General features: G+C 35.5%; 1 protein-coding gene across 1 annotated transcript in view; it reads right to left on the reverse strand.

Moving 5' to 3' along the window:
* Nucleotides 1-297: 297 nt before the first annotated feature.
* The window catches only part of STPG2 (sperm tail PG-rich repeat containing 2), a 134306-nt gene continuing 110854 nt past the window's right edge, over nucleotides 298-23749 (reverse strand). Inside the window, exons 6-8 of the mRNA XM_053666434.1 lie at nucleotides 22502-22661; nucleotides 14695-14846; nucleotides 298-360 (exon numbers count right to left, since the gene is read on the reverse strand). Of these exons, the coding sequence (XP_053522409.1) occupies nucleotides 334-360; nucleotides 14695-14846; nucleotides 22502-22661 (339 nt within the window). The 3' untranslated portion in view covers nucleotides 298-333. The remainder of the gene's footprint in view (nucleotides 361-14694; nucleotides 14847-22501; nucleotides 22662-23749) is intronic.

Genomic DNA, 23749 nt, shown 5'->3' on the forward strand with positions numbered 1-23749 from the left:
CATAAGTTTGACCTGTATATTTCTGTGCTACATGATCTGTATAATGCATTGTGTACCCACCACCCAGAGTCATATCATGACACCTTCAAAGAAAGGATAAATTTCATTCTCAAAAAACATGAAAGTATAAAATTTTTAATCAACCAAAGAGTAAAAATAAAATTATTTATCTTTAAAGTTATTATTTACTCCTGAGACTTGTGTAGGACAAACAGAAATGGCCATCTAAACTGCAGAATTGCAGCCCTCTCACCTTGTGGAAGTCCCAACAGGCAAAACCACACACAGGCAAAAAGCAGGCTGCTGGGAGCTGACTTACAGGGCATATCTCACTCAGCGGTAGCCTTCGGTCTTCTTTCTCTGTGTAGATGAAGATTGAGGTTAGACAATGAAATAGAAATGTATAGAGACTGAACTGGAACAAAAATATAGAAGTGCATAAGTGCACTGTGACCAATTAATTCACTTTCCAGTGTGTCAGAAACCATTTGCCTAAAACCCTTTACTTACACTGATGGTCCCAGAGTAAAAAAAAAAAAATTATTTTATTGTGCTATCCTTCCCCAAAGGTTATGTGAATGATGAGATACCAACAAACAAATTAGCCAACCGCCAAAATTAAAACTATGCAGAGACCTAAGAACCGTATATGAGTATTCTGGTAAGAAATTATAAGGAAAGAAAGATTGAGGGTAACAGAATATAGTTCTTAGTCAGAATAACTTTGATTCTTATGAAGTAGTTCTGCTGAAATCCATCTCTAATACACGTATTCAGGCTCTCAAGGGTCTGTGTCACAGGGCCAAGTAATCTTTCCTTTGAGATCTTGAGACACTAGAATCTCGCTCTTAACATGCATATGTTGCCCTTTGGAGTTTTCATTGTACTAAAGAAACTTCTTTGAGAACACCCACTATGAGAGTCTTAGAGTTTGTTTCATTCCCTGGAGGCCTCTGAGTTCATTTTTAAAAAATCAAAGTCATTTAGTTTGTCAAAGGTCCTCAGGGTGAAAATTAGCTTCAATTCTCTGCTTGCCGCCCTTGGTCCTTCCCTAATTTAGTCTTTATTTAGCTTGTGTATTCCTTCCTAATTCTTAGAAGCATTCATGAATATGTTTTATTTATATCTGATCTAGAATGGAGTACTATTTTTATTTTAAAAGAATGTCTTTACATTATAAATAAAAATTAAATCATGTTCAAGTCTAAAATAAGCAGTCGAAGTTGTAGTCCTTGATCTCTCCCTGGTTCCATTCCCAGAAATACAGTCAACCCATAAATAACATGGGGTTAGGGATGCTGACCCCTCCTGACAGTTGAAAAATCTTCATATAACTTTGATTCCCCCAAAACCCAGTTATCTCTTGGTTACTGCAGGGGATTGGTTTCAGGACCCCTGCAGACACCCAAGCCCACCAATTCTCAAGTTCCCAACAGAGAATGGCATAAATCTATGCATTCAGTTGGACCTCTATAACCATGGACTCCCAGCCAGGAATCAAAAACAGTGGTAGTTACTAAAAATAAGTCTGGGTACAAGTGGGTCCATGCAATTCAAAGTGCTGCTGTCAGAATGTCAACCGTAATTTCATGTAATGGTATTTGGGGCTTTAGGGATTTTTTTGTATTTACCATTACAAATTTAACATAAAGTCTTACACTGTAATTTCTTAATTTTTTGACATCTGTTGACTCTGGATGATGAAATAAGAAATTTGAAACATGTTACTGCCTTACAAACTTTCACCTCTTGGTTCTATTATTTTATTACTGACATTAAGATTTCTAACATTTATATTTTTATTTCATAATTAAGTTACTGCAAATTGCATAGGTTTATTTAAAAATCAACCAACAATATTCAAACAGGACTAGCCTATCATGATTATTCCCTACTAAACCAACAAGTGTGGCCAAACACAAAGAGAAGTGGAATTCTGTCACCAAACCCCTAACCCTGGAAGGATGTCTAAAGGAGGAGCAAAAAATGCTATCTGTATTCATTTGTTTTCACTTTTCTTTACTTCATCTAGGAAACCCTCAGTTTTTATTCTTCTTGAGGTTTATGATACCTTTCTCTCATTTCCCTTTTTTTCATTTTGCTAGAACATCTTCACCTAGGTGGATATAGAAGTATGAAATTTTCTGAGCTCCTCATGTCAGAAAATTATTTTCTTGATTTGTTTAATTAAAATGTTGGATAGAGGCAAAATTATTTTCTCCCAGAAATTTGAGAAGACGTCGTTCCATCATCCCATAGCTCTGGTATGTGAGTGCTGCGGAGAAACTGCTGGTATTGGTTACGTTCCTCGTCCCTCTGTAGGCGACCCCATTACTTCTCTCTTTTTAAGCTTCAAGGGTATTTTTTTTATTTCCAGGCTTCTGAAAACGCAAAAGAATGTGAAAAAGTATGTCTTTGAAAGTTCATTCTTTTTGGTATTTTGTTCAGCTCTTCTAGTTGAAGGTTTATGTCTTTATTCAGGTCAGGATACAATGTTTTTTAGTCAAACACTCCCAACCTCTATGTCAGCATTCTGCTTCTGCAATGCCTAGTAAACAGATGTTTGGCTTGTGGTTAGCCTTCATTTATCATATTTTCAATCTCTTTGTCTTTTTATATTCGACTAATGCTTATGCTGTAAATTTTCATTTTGTTCATTGGAAATTTGTAAAAGGAAGGGGTTGAACATGTGTGGTCTATATTTTGTATAAAAAGAGAAATCTGCACTTTTAAATATTTTTTATGTAAAATGTTGAAAATTAAACTATATGTCCTTCTTTAAAATGGCAGCATATCCATATATATAAATTCTAAGAAAGTGGGGAGTAATTTTTCTAATATTTTTATTTGACTGAAAATTATAAAATTGATTCCATTATTGCATAAGACTGACATCAATTTGGATCTGAGATCAATAATTTGGATGTTTATTGGATATGTTCCATATACCCACATGCTTGAAGGTTATTTTCATTTGCAGAAGGGATTCAACAACCAAATATTCTGTGTGACTAAACTATTTTGCTTCTTGGGTAAGCAGAGTCTCACCCAATACTTTAAATTGCAAGCGTTTCATGCAAAAAAAAAAAAAAAAAAAAGAACACAATACCAAAAAGGAGTTTCCATATCCAGCTAGAGACAAAGTTAAAAGAGAAAGGTGTGATTTGGAATAATTGTAGAGCAACTCATAGCAGAGCAATTCATCCCTTCAACTCATCCCTTTAAAGCAGATCTCCACAATCTTTCTCACTGCAAACATGAACTGTGACATACACATGTGCATTCCTGCTATTGGTACCCACAAGGGTTTGCATTGTGTTTTCCTAATATCTATAATATTATGATAGAAGTAACTGAATGAATACCAAATATTCCCAAGCTTAAAACTTTATATTACAAATAAATCACTTGTGATATACCTCAGAATGGATTTTAAGGTGTGCATGACTCATTTGACAAACATGATACAACCATAAAATTCCTCAAGAGGAAGAAGTGACATATTAAAAACCACATTTACTTAACAATTATGAGAATCTCTGATATGTCAAAAAAGTGCCAGATAATTTTAAATTCTTTCAAACTTATAGCTACAAAAAAAAAAAAAACTCACAGAACCTGATGCTAACTTTGACCCCATCTATTAGATTCTGGCCACTAATGTCTCAAAAAATAAATAAATAAATCCATTCCTAATTGGCTGTCATCCAATTCATGTAATTCCTATGATTTCCTAGACATTCAAAGCTATATTTTTCTCCTTTAAGAATTTATTTATTTATTTATTTAAATTATTTTATTGTTCAATTACAGCTGTCTGTATTTTCTCCCCATACCTCCCCCTCACCCCCTCCAAACCCACCTCCCTCCTTTGCTTCCACCCTCCCCCTTGGTTTTGTCTATGTGTCCTTTACAGTAGTTCCTGAAAACCCTTCTGTCCACTGTCTCCTCCCCTCTCCTCTGGCTACTGTCAGATTGTTCTTAATTTCAATGACTCTGTTTATATTTTGTTTGTTTTTTCTTTTGTTGATTATGTTGCAAGTAAAGGTGAGATCATATGGTATTTGTCTTTCACCACCTGGCTTATTTCACTTAGCACAATGCTCTCTAGTTCCATCCATTCTGTTCCAAAGGGTATATGCTCCTTCATTCTTTCTGCTGCATAGAATTCCATTGTGTAAATGTACCATAGTTTTTTTATGCACTCATTTGCCGATGGGCGCTTAGGTTGCTTCTAACACTTGGCTATTGTAAATTGTGCTGCTATGAACATTGGGGTGCATAGGTTCTTTTGGATTGGTGTTTCAGGGCTCTTAGAGTATAACAGCAGGGTATTAATCCCAGCAGCATAATTGCTGGGTCAAAAGGCAGTTCTGTTTTTAGTTTTCTGTGGAAATTCCATACTGTTCCCCACAGTGAATGCATCTGTCCACCACTTCTTATATTCTGTTGTGCAGGTGTGGGTAGGTTGTGTTCAAGCTGATTCTTCCATGTCTACAAGGTTTTGAGGATTCTTTTTTGCTCTTGTTCAGTTGTTTGTTCTGAGTTATTTCTCCACTATTTAGGTGTATTTGCAGATAGATCCTGAGTTGAGTTAATGTGGCTTCTACTTCCTCCTTCACCTTCTTCTGTTGTTATCTGTTGGTGGTTCCTTTGTTGTTGGGTTGCCTCTTCCAGCAGGTATCCTGGTTTCACAGCTTCCACCTACCCTTTTTTGTGATTAATTGGAAGGGGAAGACAAAATGGTTTTAAGACAGCAGGAGTGTATTCTATGATATTTACAGTACCAGCCCATAGAGAAGAGACAAGAAATCCTTTGGATTATGTGTGGTGTTAACCATGATATTTCACCGAACTAGCTACTTTTTAGGAAGGGTGGAAAGAAGATAAGACTTGTTGGGTAGGGAAGGCTTGTGAGTTGGATCTAGAAAGCAGTGGGGTTGTGAGAGGTCAGATTCTGAGGTAAGGGGAGAGTAAAGGATAGTAAATGGGTGTAGTTTGTGAGAGAATAGAGTTAACCACTACAGTAATAGAGTTCAGGGAACTGTGAAGTGGGCTAAGATCTGAGAAGGGTGCATCTGTTTTTTCAGTGTCTTCTACAATTTTTGTTCTCCTATCTTCATATATGCTGGGGTACTGTTGACTGTTCGCTCTGTTCCTCAGTAGATCGACTAGGTGTTTCACCCATACGAAGGGGGAAGTGGACTCCACTCCCACCTATCTTGCTACCATCCCAAAGCTACATTAATTTAACTAGCACTGTATATGTATTTTTCTTAGATTAGTTTCTCCTAATCTTGCACCAGTTATTTCACCATGGAAAACAGTTGAAATCAACCCTTGGCACACTGTGCACTGGGTCAAATTTTATTTCAGCAAGCAGTGCTGCTTCTTTGGTTCATTGGCTACATTTGAAAACCTAGTTGATACTGTTTTGGTAATTTGTTATTATCTTACAATGATGGTACAATTTCTATAAAAATTTATTTTAACATTACCTATATGCATAAGTCTAACCTTTTAACTATAATTTTGACTTTGAACTTTTAGTAAATTTAATCTGAATAAAAGTCAAATACTGATTTTTAAATTTCATTAGCTTTACTTATTTCAACTTATTCAGTACTATATATATAAATGAATATTTAGTTTAAAAAAATCATATCAAGACAGTTAAAAATGCAGATTAATGAAGATAAAGAAATCACTGAAGAGTCTAAGGTTTCAAGATAGATTCACATTGAAAAGAGAAAAAATTCCACTTATGTGTAAACCGAGTTGAACTGAAGTAACCTTCCACTTCATATATAACACAAGTTCAGTTTTCCTAATTGTTCTAGGAATGAATGTCCTCTAACTCTATAGAAAATGTTCTATGTAGTATTTGTTCTATGCAGTATGTAGATGGTCCATGTAGTGCTGCTCCCCCAGAACAATGTTGGATACTTGCTTAACTTCAAGAATGCTGAACTATAAAAATTTGGAAGTACCATACTAGCCAAAGATGTTACAGCAAGCTCCCAGATACCTCTCTACAGATCCTAGTATAATGTTCTCCTCAATAACTGCTAGATTACAAATAAGTTTGGTTATAGAGAAATCTTCTTGTCATAATAGATAATGTAGTAGTTCTTCCTGTTCTTGACAATAAAGCAACACATTGATTAGCCAAGTTAGGTAATGCATCAAAAGTTCCACCAACATGTGAATTTGAAAAACTATGTTCAAAGAAGGTGTAAAATGAGTATATCATTTATACTTATCAATTCAGGTGTCACTATAAGAAATATCTGCAATGAAACTCATCAATATTGCCCTGTCTTTAGATAAGAACATACATTCATTAAAAAAAATTAAGTGGAATATAAGAGTAAAATACTTTAAGTTAATGAGATATTAAAGTGGAAAAAGTATACTATATGAACCTCTAAGAAAGTAAGCTAGATATTCATATAATACATTATTTAAACATATTAAGAGCACATTATTATCATATTCTAATTTCAAATGCAGACATCAATTTTTGTTCTGTTTCATAGTCAATAGGTTGTAACCTCAATATTATATAAGATATCTTGATATTAATAAAATTATTAATTATTAATAATAATTTATTAATTACTAACACATAAAATAAAATGTCATAATAATATTTAACTTGATTAAGTAAAAATTCTTAATTAATAAATATTCTAAGCCAAATGATCTCCATTCTCTAAATACCACAATTCCTTATATGGATTGAATATATAAATTAATAGTTTAGAGGAAGCTGGTAATCAAAATTTAATTAGTAATTATACAACACAGTCTTTGTAATATGATACTGTTTCCTATTTGTCATACAATTTGGCTCTTCATATTCATTTAATAATTTAAACTAAAGCCAGCAGCAACAATCTTTGTGTATACAAAAGAGATGAGAATTTATTTTCCCTTTTTTACACACATCACTGCTTTTTTTCAGAATTTGATATTCATAATTAATACTTCAGAATTGAAACCTAGTAGAATAGACATCTTTCCTTTGTTCATTTTTTATTAGTATTAATCTACCAAAAAATTCCTTCCTTCACATACTATATCTTTGAAACTGTGTGCCTCTATTCCCAAATGCTCAAATCAGAGCTTTGCCACTTTTCCCCTTATAATATTATATTATTATTGCCACCTCATCATTCAAAAGAAAATAAATATACCCTATCACTTTCAAAACAAGCAAAATAATAGTCACATCTTAGAAATGTGAAAACCTTCAAATATGGAACATAAGCCAGCATTATTATTGTGCATGGTTTTATATCATTGAAGCTGAAACAATTTAGTTTTATAATGATTTTGTTATTATTATCACGTATGTGGCACTAGAAATTATGACATAAAGAAGTTCCAAAGTATTTTGTAATTTTTACTTTTTAGGAATAGAAAATAACAACTGCAGGAAATGAATTACTCATTGGATGACTTAGAGGACACAGATACAGTATCTAAAAATGGATACTGAGAAAAAAAGATTTTTACCAAAATAATTAAAATTAATAAAACCCAGATAAAATTTAACAAAATCCTATTTTAAAGGGCTTTACAGAATGGGGTAAAAATGGGGAAAACTGTAAATGAACAACAATAAAAAATACTGAAATAAAAGGCCTCATGGAGTTGTGTATGCTACCAACCCCATGAGTGGTCACCATAGGCAAAAAGGAGGACAGTTCTGACTAGGATGGCTATCAGTCTGAAGGTGCTTTGTCCCTGGGGGCATTTGTTGATAATAGACAACAGGGAAAGCGTTTGGGTTTAGAACTGGCAGAGGGCTGCTGTTCAGGAACTGGGAAACAAACTTAGTGTGGTTTTGTGCACCAGAATGACAAAACTGCAGGTATGAGAAGCCAGAAACAGAACACCAATCTGTTTCTCTATTAAGATGTTTTCAAAGGGATGAGGGGCAAGATGATGCCAAAAACCTAAGCCAAAACTCTAAAACATATTGGTATTAGAGTTTGGAACCTGACAGAGAGAGGAATCTTGAACACATCCTTTGAAATCCCCAGATTACCACACTTAAGAAAATGAACAAACTGAAGGTAAACTAAACCCTAGTAAAATTATAATCACCACAGTCCATCATAACTGAATTAAGATGATCTTATGGGACTCCTATCTGCACTGCAGAGAAAAGTATGAAATCTTTTTGAAGAATACCCTAACACCAATTAGAGTCTCTATTTTATAAATAATATTTGGCATTCCACTAAATAATTATGGGGCATGCCAAAAGATAGATGTGTGTGATCAAAAGTCAGGAGAAAAAATAACAGAAAATAACAACAGACTGATAGGTAATCCAGATATTGGAGTTAGCAGACAGGACTCTAAAATAATGTGACTAATGTGTTCAAGAAAACAATGAGGAAAAACAATTAGAAACACGAAGAATTCCTCCTAAGAAGCTAAGTCTTTTTTTCTTGTCTTATTTTCTATTTTTTATTGAATTTATCAGGGTGACATTGGTTAATATAAATACATATGTTTCAGATGTTCAATTTTAAAATAATACATCATCTGTATATTGTTTCCTTCCATCACTGTTATTTCCCTTTTGTGCTCTTCTGACTCCTCCTACCCCACCTTTCCCTTTGGTAATCACCATACTGTTCTCTGTCTAAGAATTGGGTGGGTTTTTTTTAACTAAATCCATCCACCTTTTTCACCCAGCTTCTCAACCCTCTTACCCAAGAGCTTTCAGTCTGTTCTCTGTATCTATGAGTCTGATTCTATTTTGTTAGTTTAATTTGTTCATTAAATGCCACATACGAGTCAAATGATATGGTACTTGTCTTTCTCTGACTGTCTTATTTCACTTTCCTTAATAATCTCCAAGTCCATCCATGCTGCCACAAATGGTAAAATTTTCTTTTTTTATGGCTGAGTAGTATTGCACTGTGCAAATGTATCACAGATTTTTTTATCCACTCATCTACTGATGGGCACTTGGTTTCCTTCAAAATCTTGGCTATGGTAATTAATGCTGCAATGAACATAGAGATGCATATATTCCCTCAAATTAGTGTTTTGGGTTTCTTCAAATATATTCCCAGTAGTGGAATCACTGAGTCATAAGGCAGTTTCACTTTTGATTTTTTGAGAAAAGTCAGTACTGTTTTCCACAGTGGCTGCACCAGTCTGCATTTCCACCAGCAGGGCACTAGTGTTCCTCTTTCTCCACACCCTCACCAACACCTGCTGTTTGTTGATTTATTGACGACAACCATTCTGACAGGTATGAGGTGATATCTCATTGTGGTTTTAATTTGCATTTCTCTGATATTTGGTGATGTTGAACACTTTTTTATTTATCTATTGGCCATCTGTATGTCCTCTCTGGGGAAGTGTCTATTCAGATCCTTTGCCCATTTTTTAATTGGACTGTTTGTTGGTTAGTTTGTTGGTTTTGGTGTTGAGTTATAAATCTTCTTTATAAATTTTGGATATTTACCCCTTATCAGATGTACTATTGGTGAATATGTTCACCCATTCAGTAGGTGTTCTTTTCAATTTGCTCATAGTGTCCTTTGTTGTGCAAAAATATTTTGGTGTAATGTTATCTAATTTGTTTATTTTATGTTTTTGTATGTGAGTTGCATGAGGTAGGTACCCAGAGAATCACCAGGTAGAAGCAAGTAGTGTTCATCAGATTGATACAGGTTCAACCTCGGTGCCAGTCCCGGGTCTGGGGCCACTCAGCAAATGTTCCAGGGTGCACCAAGTCTAGCTGCCATGAGCAGGATACCCACAGACCTTTGTGGTAGGGTGGGGTCTCCAACAGTCATCATGGCCAGGCCAGCAGAGTTCACCAGGCCCTAACATAGCAAGTTTTAGCCAGGTTAGGGGAGGGCTCTTCACAGTCAGTCAATTGAGGGAAAAATTGCCCATGTCTTAGAGCCACACAAGTCTGTCCAAGTTTCTGCCAGGAGCCCCAGCTCAGCAGGACAGGGCTGCTGGGATTCAGGAAGGCAAGGCTCTCCCATGAGGGGGAGTATTGGTCAGTTTTAGGGGAAGGTGGGGAGAGTGGCCCCCACCTCAAAGCCACACAACTCATTCATTGATGCCCGGACCCCTGCTCCCCTGTCCAGGCATCTGACTCCTCAGCAGGATCCGAACACCACCAGGTGGGGTGATAGGAAGTCCAGGGGGTGGGGCTATTGCTTTCCCCCAGGCTGACACCTTAAGGAGGGGAGTGCTTTTCACCCAAGAAAAATTGTGCCTGTAGTGCAGGAGAGTGACTCAGCACAGGGTTCCCAGCAGCTGTTCCCTCAGCAATCTCGGCAGAGCCACAAGCCCCAGTTTCTCCTCAGAAAAATCTAGTCCACTCTGCCCTCCTTGTGCAGAGGCCAGGGTAAGTGGCTGTAAGACCTTTGTGCATTGCCCCTTTAAGAGTGCACCTGTGTCTCTAACAGACCAGTGTTTCTCCCTAGCAGACAGAATCCCAGCTGATTTTCACAGCCAGATGTTAGGTGGGTATCTCTTCCAAGTTTTGATGCTCTGTACTGGGGAGCCCAGCTTGAGTTGAAACCCCTAGTTTCTCTGGGGGAAACTTTGCAGCTGAGATATCCCACTGGGAATGGGGGCAGTCCTTTTTGTGTCTTTGTCTTTCCTACCTGTCGCAATTTGGCTTCTTGTGTAAATCCTTGGCTATAAGACTTCTTGTTTCAGCTAGTCTTCAGTTAGTTATCCATGTTGATTTTTCTATATTTTCCTTGTAATTCCAGTTTGCTCCTGGGAGGAGATGGGTGTTGCTTCCACATATTCTGCACTGTCTTGGACCTCAAAATTTCTCTTAGATAGTTTGTTGTTAGTGTATAAAAAACAGTACTGATTTTTGAATGTTGATTTTGTATTCTGAAACTTTACTGACCAGCAGCAATTCAAAAATTTGCAAGAATTCATGAAAATATCATTTTGCAAAATTTTAATAAATTTTTTAAAATAAAATAAACTTTTATCATTTTTATTTTCCTTCTAGGTCTATGAACCTTAAGCATGTCTCAAAGATTAGCAGTAATGATTTTACAGCTGCTTTTTCATTACAATGAGGTGTTCTTTAGCTATATCATGAGTTTTTAACTAACATAAAGCACTAGGTTGCTCACTTCAGTATCATATATACTAAAACTGGACCAACCCTAACATTAGGATCCTGCCAAAGGATAACATGTAAATTTGTAAAGCATTTCACTTTCTTCAAAAGTTTCTTTAAAAACACTAGGGTATTTTTACATTACCACAATAAGTATTCTTTGATTCGATGTCCTATGAACTATGCATGTTCCATCCTTTCTGGGTTGAAAGTCGTTTTCACTGCTAGGAAGAACAAATCCTGTTCAGCAGTTCAGTGGCTCTACTGCCCCTATGTCACCTCCCCACCCCTGTGACATTCTCAGATCTCCTAAGCAACTTTTTTGTCAAACCAAAGTCATTTTAATATTCCTCAGTATTTTTTACAATAAACTGTTCTTCTCTTTAAGCCTAATGGATAATGGTTCTATGTCTCTCTATTGTATTCATGTATTATATTATTATTTCCTTAATGCCAGCTGCAGGATATACACCATATTTCCAAGTTCTGTACATGTCTTTTTATTATCTGACAACTACGTTCAATCTTCCCCAGTGTTTGATTCCTATTTATATACTATCTATATAATATCTCTTCTATCTCTATTTTCTACCCTAATTTTCTGGCTACTTTTAATTTACCATATGTGCCTTCTTTTAAGTTTTCTCAAATTCTTTAAGAATAAAAAAGAATAAATTTTAAATAGATAAATGTGCATTAAAATGTCCTTTTAAAATCTGAGCTCTAAAAAGTTTAATATGCAGCAAGATGGCATAGTCAGAAATTTTATTCATGAGTGTCTTCCTATCAATTCTTCAAGCTAGTTTTATTCTTAGACTTTCAGATCTTAGAAACATTTCTTGTTTTCTGCTGACCATTTTGAAACGGAAATTGTCTAAATTCCTTGTATATGTCTAACAGAGCCCAAAACCTTTCTCTGACAATTCTAAACTGTATAACATGATCACTATTGGTAAAATGATTATTCCTTTCTGTTTCATAAATAAGTTCTCTGCCTTGTTAAAATGAAGTTGAGAATAGGAGGTCCTCTCATACCTTCTTCTAACTTTTGTGAAGGTAAATTATAGGCAAATCAAAAACATGTAAGATGCTTTGTTTTCAAGGAAATGAGAAACCCAACAAAAGGCTTTTTATATTTATACACATAACTATCAGCTTTGATACTCTGAATTATTTTATATAGATCCAGGTTCTATCTGGTAACATTTTCCTCTGCTGGAGGTTTTCCTTAAACATTTGTTATATTGCAAGTCTTTGGAGGGTGAATTATTTCAGCTTTTGTATGTTTTAAAGGTTTTCATTTTGCTTTCATTTTTGAAAGATACTTTAGCCTGCTGTGTAATGATGGGTTGACAAGGTTTTCTTTCAGTTCTTTAAAGATGCTGCACTGCTGTCTTCTGACTTGCCTGGTTTCCAACAAGAAACATATTGTCATTATTAACTTGTATGTCCCTCTTGTAATGTTATAGATCCTTTTTCTATGCCTGCTTTTAAGATTTGTTTCTACCTTTTTAGTCAATTTGATTGTAATGTGCCTTGTAATAATTTCCTTGATGTCTTTTGTGCTGTGTGTTTGTTTAGTTTCATAGATATGTGAGGTTTTAGTACTCATCAAGTTTCAAATTTTTCAGCAATTTTTAAAAATATATTTTGCATGCCCCACGCTCTTTATTTTCCTTCAAGGACTTCAATTATCATTTATTAGGCCAATTCAAATTGTCCCAGAAATGATACTTTATTCATTTCTTTTTGTTTTCTTTCTAACTGTATTTCATGTTAGGTAGTTTCTATTACTATCTTCAGGTTCACTAATCTTTTCTACTGAATTCTCTAATGTTTTTTTTAATCACAAACAGTGTACTTTTTTTCAAATGTTATAATTTCCACCTCTAGAACTTCATGCCTTTTTATTTGTGCTATTTCTCTACTTAGCATGCTTAATTTTTCCCTTACGTTCTTGAACATATGGAATTTAGTTATAATAACTGTTTAATGCCTTTGTTCACTAACTTTATCATTCATGTGATTTTTGTCTCTTTTTTAATTTTTCATTTAAAATGAACATTTATTATTATATTAGTTTCAGACATATGGCGTGGTTGTTAGATATTTATGTAACTTATGAAATAATCCCCACAATAACTCCAGTACCCACCAGACAACATACAAAGTTATTAAAATACAATTGACCTTTATGCTGTACTTTACATACCAATGGCCATTTTGTAACTGCCAATTTGTACTTCTTAATCCCTCCACCTTTTACACTCAACCACCCAAACCCCTCCCAGCTGGCAACCATCAGTTTTTTTCTCTATATCTATGAGTTTGGTTCTGCTTTGTTTGTTTGTTTGTTTGTTTGTTTCAGTTTTTAGATTCTACATATCAGTGATATCACATGGCATTTGTCTTTCTCTGTCTGACTTATTTCATTTCACATAATATCCTCTGGGTCCATCCATGTTGTTGCAAATGGCAGTATTTCATACCTTTTTATGGCTGAGTGACATTCCATTTTATACATGTACCACATCTTCTTTATCTACTTGTCTATTGCTTCCTTATTTTGACTATTGTAAATAATGCTGCCATGAACATAGGAAGGCATATATCTTTTTTCAAATTAGTGTTTTTGATTCCTTCAGATAAATACCCAGAAGTGGGATTGCTGGATTATACGGTAGTTCTATTTTTGATTTTTTGACGAACCTCCATACTGTTTTCCCCAGTGGCTGCAGCAAACTGCAACCTGTGTCTCTTTCTGCTGGTTTCTTTTCCCCTCATTCTTGATTTATTGTCCTTCTTCTTTGCATGGCTATTAATTTTTTTAAAAATTGGGTATGACATCCTGTGAATTTTACCTTGTTGAGTACTGGTATTTTTTAATTCCTATGAATATTCTTAAGCTTTGTTCTGAGATGCAAATGTTCAGTAAGGCAAACTCTAAATATAAAAGATACAATGATTGAATAAAAATACTGCCAGTCACAGATTAAATATGGCAAATTTTTAAAAAACTAATAATACATTAGTAAAATCAATCATTTAATATAGCAGTAGTATGGATAAAGCAAATCTTTAATAAAAGTTTGGTAAAGCAAACGTTTAATAAAGACTCTTATAGTTATTTATACCAAAAACAGAGAGCTAAACACCACAAATATTTCAAACATTTACAACAGAAGTAAAAACATCATATACCTAGGAATAAATCTAATAAGATGTGAGGTTTCTACACAAAAATTATAGAGCTGCAAAGCATTTAAAGAGACCTAAATATACACAGAGAAGAGTGGAGCAACCTTAAGATGAAGATGAACATTCAGAGAAGTACAGATCAGACACTCAAAGACATAAAAAATAAGATTTGGTTTTTTTAATTGCAAATACAGCTGTGAATCAAATTCTAATTCTTATACCATAATTTATCATATAAATAACTTTAATAATAATCATATGCTTATAATAATGATACATTTATATCACATGCAAAAATTTTTAATCCTAAATTATTGGTATTAGATATAGGGAATACAATTTTGCTATCCACACGTTACCTGACAACGAGCAGGAGTAACAATTTCTTTCCGATCCAAGGAGAAAGTCCGAGAAACAGAAGACCCAAATGCACTTTTCCTCTGTCTCTTTGAGCGCTTATTGCTAACGTTGTCAGTGATAGTGTTGTTGAGGATATTATAAGACCCAGGGCCTAAAATTATGAAGAATATAATATATAAGAATAAATATGCTTTTACATTTTTAAAAGGGGTAACTTTACATTATTTTTTAGAAAGAACTTCCATATATTGCTAGCAGAATGCAAAATGATATACCACTTTGAAAAACATGTTGTCAGCTTTTTATGAAGTTAAATATATGCTTACCATATGACCCAGAAATTTTACTCCTGGGTACTTTCCCAAGAGAAATAAAAACTACCCAAACGTCCACCATCTGGTGAATAGATAAACAAAATGTGCTCTACCCAAACAATGGAAAACTACTCAGTGATAAAAAGGAAAAATAACTACATCAACATAAATGAAGCTCAAAAACATTGTGCTAAGTAAAAGAAGACAGATGTATAACCCTGAATAATAGATGATTTCACTTATATGAAATTATCAGACTAGTGCAGCCACTTTGGAAAACAGTATGAAAATTCCTCAAAAAAACTAAAACTAGAACTGCCTTTTCACCTGGCAATTCCACTGCTGGTATTCTACCCCAAGAATCTTGAATCACCCAGTCAAAAGAACCTATGCACCCCAATGTTCATAGCAGCACAATTTACAATAGCCAAATGCTAGAAACAGCCTAAGTGACCATCAGTAAATGAGTGGATCAAAAAACTATGGTACATGTACATGGTGGAATACTATGCAGCAGAAAGAAAGACGGAGCTCCTACCCTTCACAACAGCATGTGTGGACCAGGAGAGCATTATGCTGAGTGAAATAAGCCAGGTGGTGAAAGACAAATACTATATGATCTCACCTATAACAGGGAACTAATGAACAAAACAAACAATTGAGCAAAATAGAACCAGAGGCAAGGAAGGAAACAAGGAACAGTCTGACAGGACCCTGATGGGAGATGAAACAGGGATAAAGGAAGAAAGAAGAGAAAGGGCCTAATCCAGGAACAGTTATAAATGACCCAATGACGTGGACAACAGGGTGGGAATTGACTGTGGGAGTGGGGGTTAGGGGACCAGTGGGGCAGTAGAGAACAACAGGGGATTTTGGGGCAACTGTAACAGAACAACAATTAAAAAATGCAAAATCATAATACAAAGACAGTTGCCTGGGGCCAGGAGTGGGAACAGAGATTTAACTGCAAAGGGCCATGAGAGAACTTTTTAAAAATGATGGCAATATTTCAAAACTATACCAGTTACCTGACTATATACATTTACCAAAATGCATTAAACTGTACTTAAAATGAATTATTTTTATTGGGTAAATTATACCTCAGTCAAAGAAAGAATGAAGGAAATTCCTGATGCCAAAAAGTATTGAAAAGTTGATGAAGGAGCATCAACAATCAATTTGAAAAAAATATCTATCATCTAATCTTCCTATCACAGCATTTTAATTTTTTGCCTTTTAGCTTTTAGTGCATTTTTTATTACCAGGAATTTATTCTACACTGGCAATCTGAGAGAATAACATTTCTTTTTTTAATTCAAATAATACAAGCATCTTTTTATGCTACTGAAAAAATTTAATTTGAAATAAATACAGTTTACCCAATGCCACGTTAAAAGCACTGACCCCCATAGAATCAAAAATCTGTATGTGTGTATAACTTAAGCCAGCCTTTCACATACATGGATTTTCAACCACAGATTAAAAATGCTTATTTGTGTATGCTTTATAATTCAGTATTTTTAAAAAATCAGCTCCAGTGAGCAGCATTATATATATACAGTATGATGTACTTGAAAGAACATTTGACTTGCTCATACTCATGTTATCTGGATTCTGCAAAATGAGGTCTGCAACTGAATGGATTATGAAACATCACTTAATGTCTTATTTTTCTGGGCTTCAAGTTCTTGTCTGAAGATAATAGGGACTGACTAGATCAGTGCTATTCAAAATGTGGTTGGTGGACTTCTGCCTGCCCAACAATCTAAAACAAAGAAAATAAAAAGGAGCTTACAACTAAATGTTAAACTGAATATTTTACTAAGCATTTTGTAACCAGTCTTTTTTTCATGGAGGTTGCTCGTGTATATTCTGGTACATCTCCTTCCTCCCTGTGGGAGGGAAACAGTGGACAAATGGATACTCTGGGATACTTTAGTTTCCTTTGTGGTTAAATGTGATCAAATCATTATTACAATCAAATCCTCTATACTCCCAATATGTATAAGGTTTTTTTTCAAGGAAGTTACCCATAAATTCTTCTGTTTTTCAAATATTCCAGTTCTAAAGTTTATTCTCCAAAAGTCTCTACCCAAATTTCTGTTGTGCCAACTCTCAGAAAATCTAATGCTAACATGTTTATTCCTACCATTTTCCAAAATTCCTCCACTAGTAATGTTTAGGAAAAAACAATGAAAACTCTATGGGCCATCATTTAAGGTATTGAAAAGACAAATACTTCAGATCTCTCTCTCTCTCCTGGCATAAGAGGATAACATAACACATTGTAAGTGAGCTTAACTGCTTAAATACAGGAAACCTCAAGGTATTTACATCTCAGGTACTACTTTATTAAGCTTCTGATTTGAAAATCCATCTTGATCATATATTTTGCTCATAGTAGAGGTTTTTCATATTAATTTCCTAGTCATTAAGTATAGAAATACCCAGAAATCCCAGAGCTAGACTCTTTAGAGGTGCCTTCTAACTTGCTTTGATTGCAATTCATTACTGAGTTCTAATATCTACATAAAGAAAAAAGGAGCACAAAATTCCATGAAGGCCATTCTCACTGATTCTTAAAATAAGATGCAGAAGGAAACTTTAGAGGTAATCATAATTCAAGTTTATCCTTTACAAATAAACTAACCCTTGGGGAATTTATAATATTTTATTCATCATGCACTGAACTATCAAGCTGAAAACAAGACCCAATCTGAAGGTAGTTGGGTCACTCAATAAATTTATATTTAGAAAAAATTTGGATTTCAGATTCATGATAAAGCCAAGCACTTATGTATGTCCTCTTCTGAATGACACTGTTAGACTTATACATAGAGACTCAGGTCTCTAATACCAACTATTTCAACAGACCCAGGTTTATGCTGCATGTAATTTCACCTAAGAAGTGCTAGACTATCACTTTCATTGCAGAAAGCCACCACACTAGCCAAGATTGGTGAGGAGAAGAATAAGACTCAACCTCTCTACAGCCTGAGCAGTAAGCACTTGTGTACAAGTACAGTATGACTATCACAAATCACCATAGCAAAACTCGTTGCAATGGTTTGAGATCGGGCAATGGGGTCAGAAGCTGAAATAACTTCAAGACTTAGGAGAGTTGGCGATGCATTAAAAGACAGCAATGACATGTTACTGGAGGTTGGAGGAAAAATAATTTGTATCATACAATGGCAGAAATTGTAACAAAACTAACGCTTGAGGTAATGAAGAAAATGCCTAACAAATTAGTAGGTTCTAGTTAAGGAAATTTTAAGAATGAATATCAAAAGTGCCAACTAGCTGCTTTCAGCTGTGTATGTAAAGGTATAGATGGAAAGACATGAGCTAAAACATTTCAGTTTTTAAGCAGAATTTATAGGAAATTAAAAGGAATCAGGAGTTTCTGGCTTTGAAAGTAAAATTGGTTTTCATTCTCAGTCTCTCCATACAGCAAAAAGCTCTCAAGGCAAAAAAAAAAAATGGCTGGAAGGCAAAGTTCAAAATCAGGGTTTGGCTGGATGACCCTAAACTCTCAGAGAAAGATGAAATTTCACAGAACCTCTCATTTAAAGAAAAGGGCCTCCACCAGATTTTTTTTTACTTCTTTTACTGCCTGGTATATTACCCAGAAATTGCCAGATTCAGAGAAGGCACACAATTAATATTTGTTAAATAAGTAAGTAAAATTTTAAAAAGTGCTGGCTTATTCATAAGAAAAAATGCACGTGTTGATATCATGAAATAAAGGAAATTGTGTGGTCATCAAAACGTATTGTCTGTGGTATAGCCTTTTAAAAGATAAAGACATTCAGCTCTGCTACAAATGATTGTCATTTTTTTCATCTTATCAGCAGCATTAAGCAGCCTTTCCACTTACTATGTGGAACAGCAGCACTTTTCTCCCTCTTCCAGACCATGACAGTCAATGAGTACACTGAGATTTGTCACCCCTCCACATGCATGCCCAAGGATAGGCTAGATTTTGCTGCTGTAACAAAGAAGTCACATGACTGTCCAGCAGCTGCCCTCCATGTACTGGTACATTTTGGCACATCTATCTGAATGTGATACTGTGACTATTTTCTCAGGGGGAGAGAAAACTGGAGCTTTTTGTACAGGCATTTAAATGCTTCCGGCTACAAGTGACATGTTTCACTCCCAATTCATTTCATTGGCCAAAGCTAGTCATGTGACCTCAAAGGTATATGTATCAAAAAGGAGGGAAAACTAGAAATACTAGTAAACAACATCATATCTCTTATGGTGAGGAAGCCAAGTACCTTTTATATGTTTTCTAGATTTTTTGTTAATTTTTCTAATAAACTTGTTTTCTTAAACAAAAAAATGGAAGGAAGGAAAAAAGAAGAAAGGAAGGAAGGAAGGAAGGAAGGAAGGAAGGAAGGAAGGAAGGAAGGAAGGAAGGAAGGAAGGAAGGAGGGAGGGAAGGAGGGAAGGAGGGAAGGAGGGAGGGGGAGGGAAGGAGGGAAGGAAGGAAGGAAGGAAGGAAGGAAGGAAGGAAGGAAGGAAGGAAGGAAGGAAGGAAGGAAGGAAGGAAAGAAGGAAGGGAGAGAGAGAAAGCAGGCCACTAAGAATTTTGAGTCCACATGTCATAGACACTCTTGGCTAAGACAAGGGTGCTCCTGAAAATTGAGACACGACATCACCAAAGGTGACCCAAACTAGACAAAAGTTTTTCTAAGAAGTACATGTGAGTATGGTCTTGTCCCATATACTTGGTAATAAACTCATACAGTAAGAAATGCACAAACTTTTTGTAAGAAATTGTACCAACTCGGAATGAAAGGAATAAGAAACAACAGTGCAGAGTGAAAAGTAGCTTATAGACTCCCAACCTCCTATGTGCAGGAAGCATGCTGAAAAACTCCAGCTGCAAACACAGCATCTTTCTTCTAGAAAGGAATGATGATAAAAAGAACGAGACCAACAGCCCAGAAGGTAGAACAAAGTACCACGGAAAATCATTCCCAGAGAGTCCAAGTAGGACCTAATCAAGGAAAGGGCAACGTACCCCTGACTGGATTTCAGAATTGCTATATCCCTGTGACTTCTCTAGGCCTCCATGTCCCCTCTCTTTTTTTAACATGAGTGTCTACTATGATTATTCTAACTTTCTCCCACCATTGTGTGTTGAATTTGTGGGGATCATAATTTGTACCTTTAGTTCACAACTCTCCCGATAGAGAGGGGTCTAACTCAAGAAGCTTATCTGAAATACCATACTCAAAATCCTCACTTGCACCTATACCTGACTCAGATAACAAGATCTTGGATTTTAAGGTTATACCATAATTCCATGAAACTCTGGAAGCCTTGAGAAGGCATGTAGGAAAAATGTAAGTCTTTTGTGACTAGAGGGTAGTCTATAGTAGAACAAAGATGGCCACAAATTCTTTGCTAATTCTGTCATTGAGAGAAGAAGTAGCATATCCTTCTGTTCAATATATGCTGCCCTGAGTGACTTGGTTGACTAACAGACTGTGATGGAAGTGATGCCCTGGGATTTCTGAGGGTAGGGCATAACAGGCCTTGCAGAATCCTGACAGGTCTTGTGGCACTCAAAGCTACCATGTTAAAAAACCAACTACCCTGGGACAGCCAGGCTGGAGCTATGCATCCACTCTGAATGACAGTACCATCAGAGCTCTGTCTTCCAGCTGTCCCACAAAATAATGAGATCTAATGGAAAAGTTTGTCTCTTTTATTCTATTTTATTTATTTTTGTTGGACACCATTTTTATTAAGGGCAGCAAAACAGGATCGCAGCATCTTAGAAAACCTATTGTCTTCCATGGAAACAGGGATAGGGAGGAGTGGGAAGGATGCAGCCCACTTTTGGTTTGGTTCAGGCAGGTATAAATTCCTGAGTGGACTCGGGTCAGTGGTGACAGCTCTCCCTTGTCCCCAGAGGACCCAGCACTTTGGTTGGGAGCTGCCAGGGCACCAGCATGCTCAAAGACTAGGTCAGCCCAAAGTAGGTACTCAGGCTGAGGTTTACTCACCAGTGTTATGAGGGCCTAGATGACTTGGTTGGTTTTGGTTTTTGGCTTCCAGTTTTTAACATTTTACTGGCAGGCTGACCGGCCCTTTTCATCTATGTTGGGGTGATAGACCTTTGTTTTAAATGTGATTGTTGGTGGTTTGAATGGGTGCTCTGCTGGAAAGTTGACTTCTATTCTGAAGGCCCCCTTGTTATATGGAAGGTTGTCCTTCATCAGCCCCCTGATAGATGCCATCTTGAATCTGGGGTCTTTTTATTTTAAGCCACTAAGATTCTTACACAGCAATGGCTAACTATATTTCCACAATTATATGTTATTTTGGTGCTATATTCTTAACTCTGTATACTAGAATAACCACTAAGAATATCAAAATACATGAGTAGACATCACCAAAATAGAATTTTAACAAAACTGAGCATCAGAAGTTATACTACTAGCAGTGACTGCATAACTGATATATATAGTCTCTCTGGAAAAAGGCCAACCAATCAATGTAACCTGACAGTCAAAGATAATGGCCTGGAATGCACAATGTGAATAATGATGACTTCACTGTACTAGTCCGTGGGGGCAGTTAGATGCTGTTGAGCGAGCATGTGAGGCCATCACATTAAAAATGACTGAGCAGGTAGAGCAACAAATCTGCATCAGACTTTGCATTAAGCTTGAACATTCCTCTGTGGGAACTATTCAGATGCTTCAGAAGGCCATAGCTATGGGCAACTAGTGATTGGAAGCTCCATGCATCACAGCTGGTACAAAGTATTTTGGTAAAACATCAAATCATCCAGGTAACTCAGCCTCATTACAGCCAACATTTGTGACCCTGAGACTTTGGGCTTTTCCCAAAACTAAAATCATCTTAAAAGGGAAGAGACTTCAAATCATCAATGAGATTCAGGAAATATATAACTGAGCAGCTAATGGCAATTAGAACTGTGTGAGGTCCCAAAGTGTCTACTTTGAAGGGGACTGAGGCATCATTGTCCTATGTACAATGTTTCTTGTATCTTGTATCATGTTCAACAAATGTCTCTATTTTTTATGTTATATGGCTGAATACTTTCTGGAGATAGATAGATAGATAGATAGATAGATAGATAGATAGATAGATAGACATAGATACCAAAATGATGAATATATATATATATATATATTCATCTAGAAAGTATATTCATCTACCAAGAGGAAACTAGGAAATTCACTGAATAAAAGGAAATCATAGAAATAATAGAAAATTATAAATTAAGATACGTGACATTTCAAGTAAAAATATTACCAACATCATGGTATTTTTATCTATCTGTGGTTAGTTATAGTTAATGTTCTTAAAAAAGCATTGTAAATTTAAAATGACAGCACCAACTATAGAACAACAAAAAAGGCTCTACTCTCTGATGCATCCATCTTGTTAAGAATATTAAGTTACATAAAACTAAATGGTAGTAATGCATGGATTCATTGATAACCTGGTATTTTCTCTGTCTTGGAGCCTTGTGTGAATCGAGCAGCACTCTGACCAAATGGGGTATTTTTAAATATTGATGTTTTCTTGAAGGGTTTGAAAGCAGTTCGAGGTTCATTATATGTGCCGGGACCTGGGGTGGTTGATTTCACAGGTGCAAATCTCTATCAAAGAATGGGAAAATAAGTCAGTGAGGAACTATTGTGCACATTGGTACTTCATGAGTTAAAAGCTGCCTTCTCGGTAATATAATATCTAGAGCTTCATTTATTTCTTAATGGAGTGAAGAAAATGTAGATGAATTAAGATATGGTACCTATCAAAACATAAAATATATAGCTTTTAGCAAAATCATCTATATATTAATACAGCAATGCATTGTGTACCCTACTATGCCAGATAGACTTCTTGAAGGAAATCATCTCTATATGAGATTCTAAATGATAGGGTGTGGCCCAGACTCATCTATTAATATACATTGCCATATGCTTTTTTTGGGGGGGGTTGACCCCTCTTCTGTTTCTATCTCTTTCTCTCTGTCCATTCTTCCCTTTCTATCTCTCTCTATACATGCACACACACACACACACACACACACACACATCTATGGAACCATTAAATGAAAAGTTATATATGTCATGGTCCTTTAACCCCTAAATAGTTTGGTATGTGTTTAGTAAAAGTGGGGATATTTTCTACATATCTGAAATATAGGTATCCACTTTGGTAAATTTATCAATGATATAATAATGTTATCTAATCTACCATTCATATTCCAAATACATCAGTTGATCTAATAATGCTTCTACAGCATTTTTCCCCTTCAGTACATAATTTAGTCTCAGGTTAGATATTGCTTTTATTTTCTTTTAATGTAGGAACATTTCTAAAACTCTCTCTTGTGTATTGAGACTTCTGTAGAATATAGCATCTCCTTTTTGTAAAAACAGAGACGTCCTTGGTTAGTGCTCCCTCAAAATTATATTCAGGTCATGTATTTCCAGACAGAACACTAAATGTGTGATGTTGTGCCTTTCTCAGAGTATCTTCTCTGGAAGTATACTATGTCCTCTGGACCTCACAGGTGATTTTAATTTTTCTGACATCCAACACTCTGTCTTACATGTATTAATTACCACCCAGCATTCTACTTAAAGTAAGAGTCCTCCCTTCTCTCCCAACTGTTTATTTATTTATCTGCCTACCTATGTATTTCTCTATTATTCATGTGGACTCATGAATACCAGTTTGA

This window comes from Artibeus jamaicensis, unplaced genomic scaffold (assembly GCF_021234435.1).
Source record: "Artibeus jamaicensis isolate MK-2021 breed Jamaican fruit bat unplaced genomic scaffold, CSHL_Jam_final contig_452, whole genome shotgun sequence".
In the NCBI taxonomy this organism is placed as follows: domain Eukaryota; kingdom Metazoa; phylum Chordata; class Mammalia; order Chiroptera; family Phyllostomidae; genus Artibeus; species Artibeus jamaicensis.